We start from the raw sequence: 15,948 nt of genomic DNA, 5'->3' as shown, positions 1-15,948 counted from the left end.
CGTCTTTCACACTCGGAAAAACACATTTACGTAGCACGTATTGAGCAACGGAAAGCTTTATCGGGAGTTTTACATGTTGCTCTACAACTTTCTCATTGACACTATGATAATTAGGACAGTACTTTTTGAGTTGGATATTTAATTACAATCAACTAATAAAATGTCAGTATCGAAAAAATTACTGGCGGCTGCTCCACTGTACTGGAAACAATAGGCACTAGGTTGGGTTCACGTAACGCCACTGCTCTTTTTTTTAAATCGTGCTGCGTGATAGCTGGGACACCCTGTATAAGACCTAATAACGACCTTCATTTTTCCATATACTCACGAAAAAGCTCTTTTTTTATAGAGGTCTCCAATGTTGTGTCGCTAAACTGCTATTCGCCATTTACGAAGAAAGAAAACACCGCATATCCACGAAGTGAATGATTATGAGTGGGCGAAGCACTGGGGGATCATTCGGGTAACCGTGAATCTCCCGACGCCGGCAAGTGGACCCAGAGGCGGCGAGAGCGCGGGAAGCGGCGGCAAAACGTCGGAAGCGTTCTCTACCTGAGGTTGGTGGCGCCAATGCTCGGTTCCAGCGCGACGCCGGCAAGTGGACCCAGAGGCGGCGAGAGCGCGGGAAGCGGCGGCAAAACGCCGGAAGCGTTTTCTACCTGAGATTGGTGGCGCCGATGCTCGGTTCAAGCTCGAGCTTCGCGAGCCCTCAGCTCCGGGTCCGCATGCCTGCGTCGCCGTGCTGCAGCAGCTTTGCGAGCCCTCGACTCCGCTTGCAGTTGAGCCGCCACTCGCGCCTTTTCATCCATAGAGGGCGCGCCGTTATCAGAAGCGACTGTTATCATCCATGGCTGAAGAGAGAAAGAGAGCGCGCGTCGGGAAAGAACACCCTTGTGCACCGACTGTTATCATCCATGGCTGAAGAGGGAAAAAAGCGCGCGTCGGGAACGAACGCCCATGTGCACCGCAGCGCCCCTAGCGGACTCCATGAAAACCAGAGCTACGGACGACGATGACGACGACGAGGGGGGACAAGACTCGGTCCTAAGGTGCTTTGCCCCTAAAGCTTACGATAATTCTGCCGTGATCGTGAGAACTTGCGTTTACAAATCAGTGCCCTTCAACGTAAAGGAGCGCTACATGAAATTTCAACTAGGTGTGTGGGAATATTGAAGCTTTTAAGACCAATCGAAAAATCTCGATTCTAAAATTCACTAATGGAACTTGTCAAAATTTGTTTCGTTCGAATACTACAAGGGATAACAACAGTTTTTTTCAATCTATGGGCGAGACAGACCGATGTGAAAGGGCGCTCATTTCAAAGATTCTTGTTTAACCAGTGCCACCATTACTAACTCAGCAGGTGTACAGATGATCAAGTGCCCAAAGAAAAACACGAAGTAGATTCCTTATGCAGAATAGATACGAGCCGTTGATTAAGCATGTCTCGCTTTAGGAAACCAATGAATTCCAGTTTTCGATTTAGATACGCAAATTAATAATATGACCAATCTTATTATGTTCAGATGTCTTCAAAACGATGCGCGGTACTATGGTATTGCCCTTTGCTCTTCGAATGAGCACTATACACTCTACTGCATACATTTGGGACGTCCTGTGCCTTTTTTTATTATCAATATCGTCGTGTGCCAGATATGGTCATAGTGTATCACGCTGTATATGTATAAAGAAATGTACAAACAAATGTACAAACAAATGGCCTTTTGTTCTGAACTGCCTTCTCAAAGTTTTAATATTACTTTTTTAGAAATTGTAAATATTCCATATTCTATTCGACATTGGACAGTCGTCGTTTTCGAACACTCGAAATCAATTGAATTCAAAATGTTTTTCTATAAAAAGTGAGTACCTCTATACTGTTTTCCTCATGCTTAGTATGGATGAAAAAACAACGGAAACGAAAATAAGAGGGAGTAGGTGTCGAGGCACCCCATCGCCTGTTGCACACTCTTAGCGACGACATTGCCGAAGATGACCTACTTAATGTGTATGGCTGCTTCAGCTGTACATTAAACTTCATTGATATTCATGTAAAGACACTGATTCCTTTCTCCCATATGACCGGGAGCCCTATTCGACCTTCTGACAAAGCCTGCACACTGCGCCATGTGGACAGGTTGATGATGATTATGATTATTTATTGGCATCCCCTTTGAAACGGAGCGGCGACAAATAGTCACCTAGCCTGCTTGATTTAATCAGTTATACTAGACATGTCCTTTATCTAGCATTTTTTTACACCTCTCATTATTCTTTTTCTTTTTCAAAATTTACTTTGTATCGAGTGAAATTCTTCGGTGGTGGTGGGGGTGTAAGAGTTCAGGCCGTTGCTGGTATGTCGCTCCTGATGGCACCCTTGTTGATCCGGGATCCTAGCCCTCCATCTGCATTTCGTTGTCAGGCTACACGTTGCATACAAGGCTCGCAACAACTCCTCCGTATGTACACGTTGATATAAATATGTACATTTCGCCAACGCTTGCGGAGTCATCGACTTCAGCTCTCTCATAGCTCTCCCCCCAAAACAGGACCGGAGTCCCCGTTTTACGCAATTTGGTTCACACAAAAATTTCACTCCTCCGCCCCTCGGCAGCGTAGGGCGCAGCCTCTCCCAATCACAAACAGTTTTACAAGGATTACAACTGTCACGACCCAATGGTTAGCTCAAATCAGCCCAACAGTTTTATTTCAGTCACTCCGATTGGTTCATTTCGCTCTTTCCCGTTTTCCTGTGGCCAATCCTTACATTGTAGCTTCACTTCAAAGCAAACACGAACAAACCAAAATAAACAAACCAGTAACACAAAAACAGCAACACCAAAACACACAAACAAAAGCAAGGGAAAGAATTTCTCTTCCATTTTGAATCCGCTTGTTACCCGGGCCATGCACTCGAGCAAGCTGCAAACTAGAGGATGCGCCGTGTAATTGCTTGAACACAGGCGGCGGCCTGCTCTATGCGACGAAGACCGCCTGAGCAACGCCACTCCCATCTGGCCATTAGCCTCACAAGGAGCGCTGCCGGCGCGTGCCCTTTTAGCCTTTGTCCAGCTCCCCCGACACCGTGGAAGGGGGCGGGGGGGGGGGGGACGACAACAGTGACAATCGGCAAGTGACGCGTTTGTCGGCACCTGTTTGCCGTGGTTGACGGTTTGAAAAATCCTGCACATGTGGTCTATGACCATCGGCTCAGCGACGCCCGCCACCCCTCTCTAAACGGCCTATCTTGCTAGCCGATAGCGCGCGGCACTCCCCGGGCCTACACTAACATATAAACGTTTCTGTAATGTCCTCCTAGTTAGTTTTCATGCATACAAATAAAATATCCAAGTAAACGATGTCGAACCGAACACCTCCCCACCCAGAATGCTGTGGGGACACCTGATGTACACACGGCATTGACACAGAACGTTCAGCGATCGCATAGGTAATCCGAAATCATGCAGACTGTTGAACATCATCAAGACAATTACAGGTGTATTATTTGCATCCCCGAGCTCACAACAGGCAAGAGGGAGCGAAACAAAAAACAAGAAAATACTCCTGACCTCAGTAGCAAAACAAAGTAGTACACACAAATACGGGAAACAAACACAATTCACGAGAACAGTTGAGCATGAGTACATGCTCCTACACGACACGTACACAGTCTGGGTACCATCTCGCCTGTCCATAGACCCACCATGTCGCCACTGAAGTTGAGAATGTACACCACCGACACTCTGCTATCATTTGATGGTCTGCCTACTGGCGCTCCAACCTCGACAGGGCATCTGCACATTTGTTAAGCGTCCCTTTATTGTGGGAGGAATCCAACTCGTCGTTTTGCAAGGCCAAGTTCTAGCGCGTGAGTCGGGGACTACACGACGTAGATCGCGTAAGGTTAGTCAAGGGATTATAGTCGGTTATCACCCTAGTTCTAGCGCCAAAAATCCATGAGTCCAGACGCCCAAGTGCCCACACGGTCGCGAACGCCTCCCTTTCTATTACAGACCACCTCGCCTGCTGCGTGGTGAGTTTATTGCTTAGGAATGCGATCGGCATTTCGCGACCGTCTTTTATCTGTGCGAGGCACGCTCCCACTGCCTTTTTCGAGGCTTCAGTAGTTAGCAGGAACTCTCTCCTTACGTCTGGGACAGCCAACTGAGGCACTTTGCTTAAGGCTTCCTTAACTGTGCCAGATGAACCTTCCGCATCCTCACTCCACGGTGTAGTGTTAGGCACCCTCCTGTTCGTGAGGTCTGTTAATGGGCGTACCATTTCGGAGTAAGCCGGAATATAGTCGCCATAGTAGTGGAACATCCCGAGTGCACTACGCAAGTATTTCTTTGTCTTGGGGAACTTTAGCTGTGATATTGCTCTAGCGCGTTCAGGGTCCGGCGAATGTCTGCCGGATCCCACGACGTGACCCAAATATTTTACGCTGGGCTGAGCAAGCTTACATTTTGCAGGGTTAACCGTCAGCCCCACCGCCGCAACTGTGGCGAGCACCCTATCCAAATGTTCACAATATGTTTCCCATGTCTCCGAGTACACTGCCACATCGTCGATGTATGCACATGCATAATCGCTGTGACCTACTAACACTTCGTTCATTATTCTTTGGAATGTAGCAGCTAAATTTCGTTGTCCATACGGCATGGCCCGCCAGGCGAACAACCCCTTCGGCGTCGCGAACGCGGTGAACTTCTGTGAACTTGGCTCTACGGCTATCTGCCAGTAGCCTCTCGTCATATCTAGCACCGTGATGTACCTCGCCTTTGCCACTTCATAGATAAGTTCCCTGACATTCCCCATAAGAAAACTGTCTGCCTCGGAGACTGCACTGAGTTGGCGATAGTCAATGCACAGTCTCACACTTCCATCCTTCTTGGCCACGCAGACCACCGGATGCGCAAAACGGCTCTCTACTGGATAGATAAGCCCCCATTCCAGAAGCTCTGCGATCTGCCGCTCCACTTCCTGCCGCAAGGCAATTGGTACGCGGTATGGGTAAGCCCTCGCAGGTTTAGCGTCCCGCACTAAGGTTATCTTGTGTTCGCCCACCTTACATCGTCCCGGCCTCTCGGAGAATACCCGTGGGTAGCGTTCTAACACTTTCCTTAAATCATTGCTCTCAGTTGGAGCGAGGTTTGTGTTTTCAGTTAGGACATCTTGAATATGGCGATTCTCAACAACGAACCGCGGAGCGTTTTCTATGTGACCGAACTCCTGGTCAGATTGAGATATTACGCCTACGTTACTCACATGGGCGTAGTGCCTGCGTAGTCGATTGGCATGCACCGAGCGTTCTGTCCCGTCATCAAACTCAACCATATAACTGTCCGGCCGATTCTGTTCCTTCAGCTTGGCTGGTACCATCCACTTTGGTTGCATTTTGCTATGCTTATGAAGATCCAAGACCAGTACTTCGTCCCCCCTGGAGAATTCTTTCGCTCTGCTCCTCAAGTTATACATTGTAGCGTACGCCTGCAGCACCCTCCTTGCGCGTTCGTCTATCCTTTCGGCAGCTTCGGCCATGTTCTGTCGCAGTTCCATTAGGTACTTGGGTGCTGATTGATTCAACTCGATTGGAGGAGTCCATTTGCCCGTCCACGATCTGCGTAATATGCTGAGCGGTCATGGGGTTCACGGCGATACATCATTTCAAATGGGGACGCGCCTGTTACTTCGTGGGGTACCTCTCTCTACGCCCAGAGAATGCATGGGATGAAACAATTCCACTCTCTTGCGTGTTCTCCGATCACATGACTCAACATGACCTTGAACGTCCCGTTCCATCTTTCTACTATTCCATTACGTTAAGGGTGATCTGGTGTAGAAAACGGGATCTTTATCATCACGCGTTCCATCATCTCCCGGGTCAACGACGACGTAAAATTTGTGCCCTGATCACTGCATATCACTTGCGGAGTCCCGAATCTCGAAAACAGGTCCAGCAGAGCCTCGCAGGGGGCGCGTGCTGTCAGAGAGCGGAGTAGGATTATTTCGGGCCACCTAGTACATAGATCTATAATGCATAGCGCACACCTATAGCCTCTCTCAGATGGTGTCTCTATTGGCCCTATGCTATCCATGTATACCACTTGGAACAGCTCGCGCGGCCTGGTCAGCGGTGTAATCGGCACTCTGTCAGTGGCTCTTTTATTACCGAACGTTTGGCATGTGTGACAATTCTGACAGTGTCGCTTGACATCAGCTGCGATGGTTGGCTAGAAAAATGCGCTCTGGATCCGCTGCTTAGTTTTCTTTTGCGAGAAGTGCCCTCCACTAGGCATATCATGCGCTAAAGTTAAAACCTCTTTGCGCCACGTCTCAGGGAGCAGAAGTTGCCTACATAGCCTACCATGCAGGTCGTCTTTATGATAAAGCAGCCCTTCGTCTACGAACACGCTGTGTGTGCCGGCCCGCGCATGCTCCCATGCTTCCGCTAGCGACCTATCACTCCTTTGCTCTTCCACAAAATTCGAATCGGCAGCGGTTGCTGGTTCGACGCATGTAGTCGTCTCCTCGCCACTTTCACTTACTTCCAATTCCACTACAGACGCAGTGTTTTCTTCCCTTTGATGCCGTGTTATTTCGGCCTCCGCCTCTACTATTCTCACTGCAAGATCGGCCGCCTGGTTGCTCGCCTGCTTCAAGGAATCGTACGCGTCTGGGGTTAGCAAGGCGTTCACGTCTTCAGCCAACTCATCGGTCTGAGTTTATAGTATAGACAGGCACGGGTTAGAGCCCCAACCTCTTGCCGCTAACGCCAATGGTACATACACTATTTCCGCTGGGACTGAGTGTCCAAATGCTCCTCGCAGGCGAACCGTTCCACTGCTTGCCATGTCGGCTGCATTGACAACAAAACTCTTCCGAAGGACAGTTATGTCTGCTCCAGAATCAAGACAAACGCGAAAAACCCGGTTCCCACACATCAGGTCTATCCATACCAGGTTCGACGATTTCCCTACATCGGACTCTCTCTGCTCGACGGTGAGCGTCTGCTCGCACACAGCCCTAGCCGTGAATTTAGAAGACTCCCCTTTCCTTTCGCTATTGGCCAACCCCTTCGGCTTAGTTGTTGAGCAGTTCCATTGCACATGGCCAAGTTCTCCGCACGCGAAGCATTTCGGCGGATGTCTTTGGTCAGATCTCCCGAGGGTCCCCTCTGTCTGTCCCTCAGATTTTTGGTATTTGGCATCGCTTTAATTTTGTAAAGCGATGCCAAATTCGGTTCACTAAAAAATTTGGTTCACACAAAAATTTCACTCCTACGCCCCTCGGCAGCGTAGCACGCAGCCTCTCACAATCACAAACAGTTTTACAAGCATACTACTGTCACGACCCAATGGTTAGCTCAAATCAGCCCAACCGTTTTCTTTCAGTCACTCCTATTGGTTCAATTCGCTCTTTCCCGTTTTCGTCTGGCCAATCCTTACATTGTAGCTTCACTTCAAAATAAACACGAACAAACCAAAATAAACAAACCAGTAGCACAAAAACAGCAACACCAAAATACACAAGCAAAAGCCAGGAAAAGAATTCCTCTTCCATTTTGAATCCGCTTGTTACCCGGCCCATGCAAGCGAGCAAGCTTCAAACTAGAGGATGCGCCGTGTAATTGCTTGAACACAGGCGACGGCCTGCTCTATGCGACGAAGACCGCCTCAGAAACGCGACTCCCAACTGTCCATTAGCCTCACAAGGAGCGCTGCTGGCGCGTGCCCTTTTAGCCTTTGTCCAGCTCCCCTGACACCGCTGGGGGGGGGGGCGACAACACGACGATCGGCAAGTGACGCGTTTGTCGGCACCTATTTGCAGTGGTTGACGGTTGGAAACATCCTGCACATGTGGTCTATGACTATCGGCTCAGCAACCCCCGCCACCCCGCTCTAAACGGCCTATCTTGCTACCCGATAGCGCGCGGCACTGCCCGGGTCTACACACATACGCAAACGTTTCTGTGATGTCCCCCCAGTTACAATTACAAATAAAATAAATAAAACAAATACAAATAAAATATCCAAGTAAAGGTCGTCGAACCTAACATATCGCTATCTATGATTTTAAGAGATCAGGTCCTATCCATCTTTTCACTGCTTTTTTTTCCACCAGTACTCTAATCGTCTCCTGCTTATCTCTACGGCTGATCTGTTGATGTTTCCTTCCACTTTAAACCCAAGTGCTTCTGGGAGTTGCACGTTATCTACGGTTCTCGCTGGGTGGATCCGGTCGCATTCCATTAGGATGTGCTGAATGGTCTCTGGACCTTTACTGCAGCATACACATGCCTCATCTAGTTCTGAGTATTTGTTCTGGTATATTTTGGTCCTTAGGCAACCGGCTCGAGCCTCAAATAGCAAGGCACTGCCCTTTGTGTTATTGTACAGATGTTCCCTAGCTTCTAATTTCTTTATTCGCATTCTTGTAAATCTCCGTTGTCCTTATTGTTTTCATTTTTGCATCCAAATAACGGTGCCTATTTCTCTCACTTTCTGTCTGAGGACTCCTGGTTGTCTATTTGCAGTTTCGATTAGCCTGTACCTGGTTGCCAACTTTCCTGACCTCTTCCTCCATTCAGTGTCCACGCTTTTCATGTAGAGATACGTGTGCACTTTAGCCGCCCATTTATTTTCATTCATGTTACTGAGCCTTTCTACAAAACTAATTTGGATCTGTGCTTCTCTGAATTCAAAAGAGGCTCAACCCATGTCACCCTGCACTGCCCCATTTGTGGTATTACCGTGGGCTCCCAAAGCCAACCGGGCTACTGGTCTTTGATTAGCTTCCAAACCCGATAAGATATCGAATTTTAAGCATAAGATGGCATTTGCGAATGTTAGCGCTGGCACCATTACTTCTTTCCAGATTCCACGCACCACCTCATACTTACTGTGGCCCCACAGGTATACAGTATATAGGTAAATATTACTCGGCAGCACTTCGCCGTAGGAAAGTACACGGTGTAATATGAATAACCGGTTCGCGAAGCGCTTAAGTTAAAATTTGGTTGGCGACCAAATAAAGATTTTTGTTTACTGGAATCGGAACGGAATTGGAAGGTTATTAGAACGCGCTGAAGCAGAACCCAATCCGAACAGGCATTATGTTTGGTTCGACAGAACATAGCTTCTCCACTTTTGTTTGCCCCAACTCCTCGCTAGCGCCGAAAGGCATTGAAAGTAAATAAATCAAATGAAACCAACAAACAAACAACTGCGGTAGTGTACTCTGATGGAGATGTTGCTCTCCTACGAATTTGCACTCGAAGACGAGGTCACTACTCAGTTTGCTCCTCCTTACAACATGTCTTGTCGTAAAGATTGCTGGGTAAATATAGTAATGCCCTACGCTTTAGATGTGAACTGACGTCGCAGCTTCCCTGCTTATGCTGACATGCTCAAGCCTTTTCTTCCTACGCACAACAGCGTTGCATAACGTATGCACTATAAGCATAGCCTTTTAAGAAAGCGCAACGAGTGTGACGGAGCGGGACAACGCATACTAGGGTTCAACATAAGAAGAATAGCATGGCTGCCAGATAGGAATCTCCTGAGAAGTGTCATCGGACAAGACGTTGCGTGTCAGCCATGAGACACGCGCCATAGCAATACTGTCACTTGTTAAAGATGCAACTCGCAATACGCTAGTCACAAATGATTACCTCGCGACAACAGCCGGCGCACCAGCCCAGAATAGTTTTTCTTTAGTGATACTTTTATAATATCTGTGATACATTTCGTTGGTCTGCTTAAGTATATAGAACACGCAGACGACTATACAAACCGTTTTACGTTCTTTATACCTGTATTTTTACTATACTCCTTCATGTGGCAACGTTAAACCTCATGTTTTGTTCTTGCTATAAATTGTATTCCCTGGCCACTATCGTCGAAAACAATCACTACTTTTCCAAAAAAGCCTACGCAGGGTGTTGCAGCAATATTTATGTGAAAAAAGTCTAAGTTTCGCCCGAAAGGCGAAGCATCGATTGCGATATCAAATTAGAGGACAGCTACACAAAGTAAGAATAGAAGTTTTAGCGGCTTTGTAAACTTCTAAACATAGGCATACTAACTAAACTGACAAGCATGGTGTCACGCGCGCACAAGCAAACATGAACACATATTACTCGATGACCCTGGAAACTCGCTGTCAAAACATTGGTATCAGGAAACGCGGCAGCAGCAACGAGCGAATTGACCTTCGTGCAGCCGCTCGCATCAACGCGAACTAAGCCCTAAAAACAGGGCAGGGCCGACTCTGCCCCGTCGCAAATGGCTTTCAAGATACAGCAGCCGCCCGGGTCGCCGGGAGCTGAACGCCCCCCACCTCTTACTACCCTCTCCCGGGGACCTTGGGCCCAACTAAAGACGGCGTGTTTCCTCCCCGCTTCCTTTCCTTGCGTGCACGAGACTGAGCCGCGATCCCCGGCTCACCCTCGCACGCGTTCACTTGCGCATACGGCATACGGCGCGCGGCGACGATATTATCGCCCTTTGACTTTATACGGAACCTCACGGCGACGGCAACACCGAAGGCAGAAATTCGCCTGGATTATCCATATATAACTGCTATCACAATAAAGCATTGAACGCAGAGATTTTGCTACGTAATTGTGCTGTAGCTTTCACCTGCCTATTTTATCATGCAAACGTAAAGAAGCAATCAGCAAGGATTTACATGTAATGGAAGTATAACAGCTATGACTCTCGCTCACCTGTGTGCAAGCTCATGAGCGAAGACGTATACACCATAAAAACTGCCCACTCTTTCTTCAGACAGCCCCACCTTCCACTCTGTGCAAACTCCTCCAAGGAAAGCTGATCCTGTGTGGAAATATCGATATAAGATTCACGCGAACAAAGACCCGCCTGGTGATTCATTATGATGGCCGTACAGGCGGGATTGATTAAATGGTTTTCAGTGTCAAAAGCAAGATATTATTTTAAATACAAGGAATTGCATGTTGCTGTTGAAAACTGAATAAATATCTTATATGGAAAATAATAGCCTGAAACATTCTACCAACATTGTGCTCTAAGAGAGAGATTGTATTTTCTGTGTATAAAATAAAGTACACATGGTAATTGCTCTTATAGGCAGGCATACTACTGTCTGCCCACGTTTGATTCGCAGAACTTCAATGTTGTTTTTAGCTTTACCGCTCACGCCGTATAATTTTTATTACTCCACCTCTTTGCAAGGCTCTTTATCTTCTACCAGCTGTCCCAACTAAACATAGCCAAAAATTAAAAAGTAACGACGAACCTTATGCGAGCGTACATGCTATCTGGCTCACTCATGAACAGCCATTCCTTGCTAACTTGCTCTACTGCTAACACCGAAACCTTTCCAAGCACGTACCTACAAGCAAAGCCAGATAAGCACAGATCCTAAATCCTTAAATTACCACAAATAAGTTATGCACAATTTAAAAAGCAATAAATGTCGAACAGACTCAAGACACATGTTCGCACGTGTTCAAACAAATGGCCGCGCTGTGACTGTGCTACAAAAGCAATATTCCCGATACAAATACAAACACACTAAAAACACTAGTTACTAATAACCTGCAGCTTCTAACGTACTATTTAAAGGCTAAAAGGATTTACGGTCCCACACGGTCGCACGAGTTGAGACACGTGGCACGAAAGGACGCTCTGAGTATCCTACAAAACCAAACATACAAGCACACACGAACAAAAAACGAAAAAAAAATACTAATAGCTGATAGCTTTGCCGCTTCTAACCTACTCTTTAAAGGCTAAAAAAGATGAAAAAAGGCGAGCACTCTAATAACAGAGGCAAGCTCAAAACATGCACAGGTTTTCGCCACCGCCAAGGAGCTTTGGAAAAACACGTCCGTCCGCTACAAACATCCTCAAACAACCCTATGGTGCTGTGGCGTTGCACTGCAGAGCAGAACTCCAGGCAGCGGATTCATTGCTCGGCTTCCGCGGCAGTATTCCGGTCGCCGTGGAATGGAAAGTCCGTCGTGTACGGTACCTCACCGTACCTTGGGGGTGCGTGCCATGTGGTGGCCAAAATTTTTCCTGAGTCTTCAAATGACTCGGCAGTTTTGAGGCGCTAAACTCGGCAATATAAATTCAAGTTCCCCCGACATGGGTTTGGCATCTGCCCCTAAAATAACGTTACGTTGAAAGAAGTAGCTGCACAAGCTTCACATACGTATGCACCCAAATTGTTGGTGCTGAATCTGTAGAGCTAATTCACAATAATCTTGATATATGAACTTGTACGAAACATTCAGTATCGTACGTGTAAACATTGTCGCATCACTGCTTCCACTCACTGTCTTCGGTTGCTCAGAAAGCAGGGTTACTTACGCGTTTTGATTCTCTTCTCGTGTGAGACTGTATACACACATAACCTAATAAATATGTGGACGTCCGGCATATAGCCGGATGAAAGAAAAACTATTTCATTAAATAACGGTCACAGGGAACGCTCTACCCGCTAACGTGAAATATTCATTTATTTATGTATTTATTTATTTATTTACAATACCTCTCAGGGCCCTGATGCGAGGGTATTACATAGGAGGGGGCACCAACTCGTGCATGCAAAATACAGCACTCGAAATACGACTTTTAATAGATTGACTATAGTGCAAACATGAAGTATAGCTTAAACATTAAATATAAACAAGAAATAAAGCTGCATGAAATAAACACACACATGGAACATGAAAAAAATAGATATGAACAGGGGGTATATGCAATCGTTGAAATCACGAGAAACTTTATACACAACATGTTAATGTTACATACAACAAAACGTAATAATTAATCTTCTACCACTAACCGTTTTCTAGCAACAAGGTTTGGAAAGATGCTAAGTTAACTGCAGTAGCAAAAAAAAGGCTAAAAAGATGAAAAAAAAGCGAGCAATTTAATAACAGAGGCAAGCTCAAAACTTGCACAGGTTTTCGCCACCGCCAAGGAGCTTTGGAAAAACACGTCCGTCCACTACAAACATCCTCAACCAATGCCTGATGGTAGGTTATTCCATTAACTTATTGTGTGAGGAATAAATTATCTTGCGTAAAGCGTTGAGCGGCACGTTATACGTTGTACTTTGTTAGCGTGGTCACGGCGCGGGAAGACTGCAGGGAGTGGCGAAAAGAAGTCATCGTGAAGCATGGAATGGTGATACAGTTTATGAAATAAGGTTAGGCGAGCAAACTGGCGCCGACGTGATAGTGGTTCCAACTCGGCATGTTGTTTTAACGACATGACTTTGGTGAAGCGCGAATTATCTGAAAAGATGAAGCGAACAAGCACGGTTTTGCAGAGCCTCAATGTTGTTGGTAATGTATGCTTTATCTGGATCCCATATGGCGGAACCATATTCAATTTTTGGGCGGATCAGCGTGATATAAGCAAGTTTTTTTTAAGTGTGAAGGTGCGTACTTGAGGTAACCAAATGCTCGGTTAGCTGACGCTAAGACGGTGTTATAATGGTAATACCCAGTGAAATCAGACTGAAGATGAAGGCCGAGGTATTTTAAAGTTGGCGGAAGTTCTACGCTAGCATTATTGAGAAAGTATACCCGGTGGGAAGTCGAGTGGAATGGTTGATAAATGATGTTAGCTTTGTTTTAGACGTATTTAGAGACATTAGCCACGAGGAGCGCCAAGCAGTCACCGCATCAAGATCAGTTTGTAGGGAAAGGCGGTCGGGGTCATTATTACTACTACGATATATAACACAAGCATCTGCGGATAATCGAATTCGAGGTGAGGCACATTTGGGTAGATCATTATTAAAAGTAAGGAAAAGTAGAGGACCAAGTAAGCGGCCGTGGGGGACTCCAGATGTTAAGGGAACAAAAGTAGAGTTACAACCATTAACACAGGTGAATTGTTGCCTGTTGTAGAGAAACTCTTTAATCCATGCAAGAACGTTTCGGTGAATATTTAAGTTTGTTAATTTGATTAGAAGCCTGTGATGAGGAACGCGATCAAAAGCTTTAGAGAAATCAAGAAACACTGCGTCCACTTGAAATCTTTCTTTATATGCGTAAAATATATCGTTAGTAAATCCGGCGAGTTGAGTCTCGCATGAATAACCCCTGCGAAAACCGCACTGGTACTTGAAAATGATAACATGATATTCTAGGTAGTTGATGACTTGTGTATTATTCACATGCTCGAGAAGTTTACATATGTTGCTAGATAATGAGATAGGACGATAGTTAAGTGGAACAGAGCGATCACCCGATTAAAAAATGGTATTACTTTTGCTATTCGCCTGTCATGAGGAATTATGCCAGATGATAGTGATTGTGAAAACAGGGCTGATAACATTTGAAAAAGGTTTAGAGTGGTGTTGTTAAGTATCTTGTTATAGAAACGAAGGTGATCCGAGCTAGCTGTATTGATCATGGTCGCTGGGAGATTTATTACCGTACGGTATATAGACAATCTTATGTATTCGCGAGCGATCGCCACGTTATTGGTTAGAGAAAGCTCACGCATCATGAGGATTTCATCACTTTATTAATGGTGCCTGGTCGAAAGAGGGTCTGCGAGGTGCGTTTTTCTTTTTACGAACAAAGACGACATTCGTGTGTTTTACTATCACCGCCATTATTTAAGTTATCACGCTAGATCAAAGTGACACAGTACCACCATAGTATTGCTAACTGCTTCGAAGTGAACATCATTCATAAGAGTGTTCAAGGAAAAACGTATACACTGTCGTTGATACTACGCGGAGTGCCATGGTTCGACCGCTGTTATAATCCCGGTATTCTGCAGTAATTCGCATATCCGTCAGTGGAGGAAGACTATAATTCAAGGAATGTTTTTCACGAAGCCATCAACTGTAAAATCAAGTCTCTAATAGCAACAACACATTATTGTTTGATCTCGCAAGGCTTACTGGAATTTTTTTGTTGTTCAAAAACGTATCTCATGCACCTCACGTCATATAAGAATTGCGTAATCGGTAGCCTGTTTCACCGAAAGAACCCCCCCCCCCCAAAAAAAAAAAAGAAAAAGAAAAAAAGACTAAGCTGTGAAGCGATTAATAGAATTTTTTAAACTTTCATATATGGCGTGGCAGTACATTTGATTCTATGTTGTTGAATAAGCTCTTCTCACTAAGAGAACAGTGTTGGTCGAGTAATGGTTTTCCTGGTGCGTAGAAGTAGTACATACCTCCGATCCAATGCTGTAAGGTGCTGCCTTCCCACTTGGATAAATTCATCCTGAGAGGATTGACAAAAAAAGAACATGATTTAACCACACACACGTGTACACACTGATGACTAGCAGACGACGCCAGAAGCAATCCACACTGAGCGTGGTAACAACTACTTGTCTCGATTTTGCAGAGAATGGGTTCCTGGAACATTCCGCACATACTGGTCGAAAAACCTTTAGACTCGGTTTTCCAAAACTCGAGCAGAGTAAGACAGCCGACAGCTTCAAGCTGCCTTCACCTAGCGAGATCGCGCGCGGCCCGGCAGCGGAGTCCCCTATTGACGTCACACGCGAGGGCGCCACTCAAAGATCTCAGGGCGAATAGGTCGCGATCCAGGCATGCCTAGGTTGCAATAGGGCCGCCACGTGTTATACCCATATCACACGGACACACATGGAAGGCCTTCCAGTCGACGGCCTTCGTAACGCCACAACTCTATCGACTCAAAGGAGTTGTGGCGCTGCTACACGATACTTTGAAAGGCCGTTGAGTGGTTCAGGCATTTTTCGTTAATGTTGTGAGGCACTGCGGATCATTGTTTTCGTTTTCAGGTCACCAAAAGTTACATAATGCTGAATCCGCTTAAACGCACAAATATCTTTTATTTTTGTTTAAACATTTTTATAAATCGTTCATACATTGTAATATATATAAGTTATATTAGCTTTGAATTTGTCAGTAGCGAAACTGTGGCAACATTTGCGC

The 15,948-nt window shown here is 46.0% G+C and overlaps 1 protein-coding gene across 2 annotated transcripts in view; it reads right to left on the bottom strand.

Moving 5' to 3' along the window:
* Positions 1–15,948, bottom strand: part of LOC119450762 (venom metalloproteinase antarease-like TtrivMP_A) — a 689,114-nt gene that overhangs the window by 65,173 nt on the left and 607,993 nt on the right. For both annotated transcript variants that reach the window (XM_037714269.2, XM_049666199.1), the window contains exons 10-11: positions 15,198–15,247; positions 10,730–10,838 (exon numbers count right to left, since the gene is read on the bottom strand). In XM_037714269.2, coding sequence (XP_037570197.2) covers positions 10,730–10,838; positions 15,198–15,247 — 159 coding nt within the window. The remainder of the gene's footprint in view (positions 1–10,729; positions 10,839–15,197; positions 15,248–15,948) is intronic.

This window comes from Dermacentor silvarum, chromosome 4, assembly GCF_013339745.2.
Source record: "Dermacentor silvarum isolate Dsil-2018 chromosome 4, BIME_Dsil_1.4, whole genome shotgun sequence".
NCBI classification, from domain to species: domain Eukaryota; kingdom Metazoa; phylum Arthropoda; class Arachnida; order Ixodida; family Ixodidae; genus Dermacentor; species Dermacentor silvarum.
The sequence above is the reverse complement of the archived record's forward strand: the minus strand, read 5'-3'. Positions and strand labels throughout refer to the sequence as shown.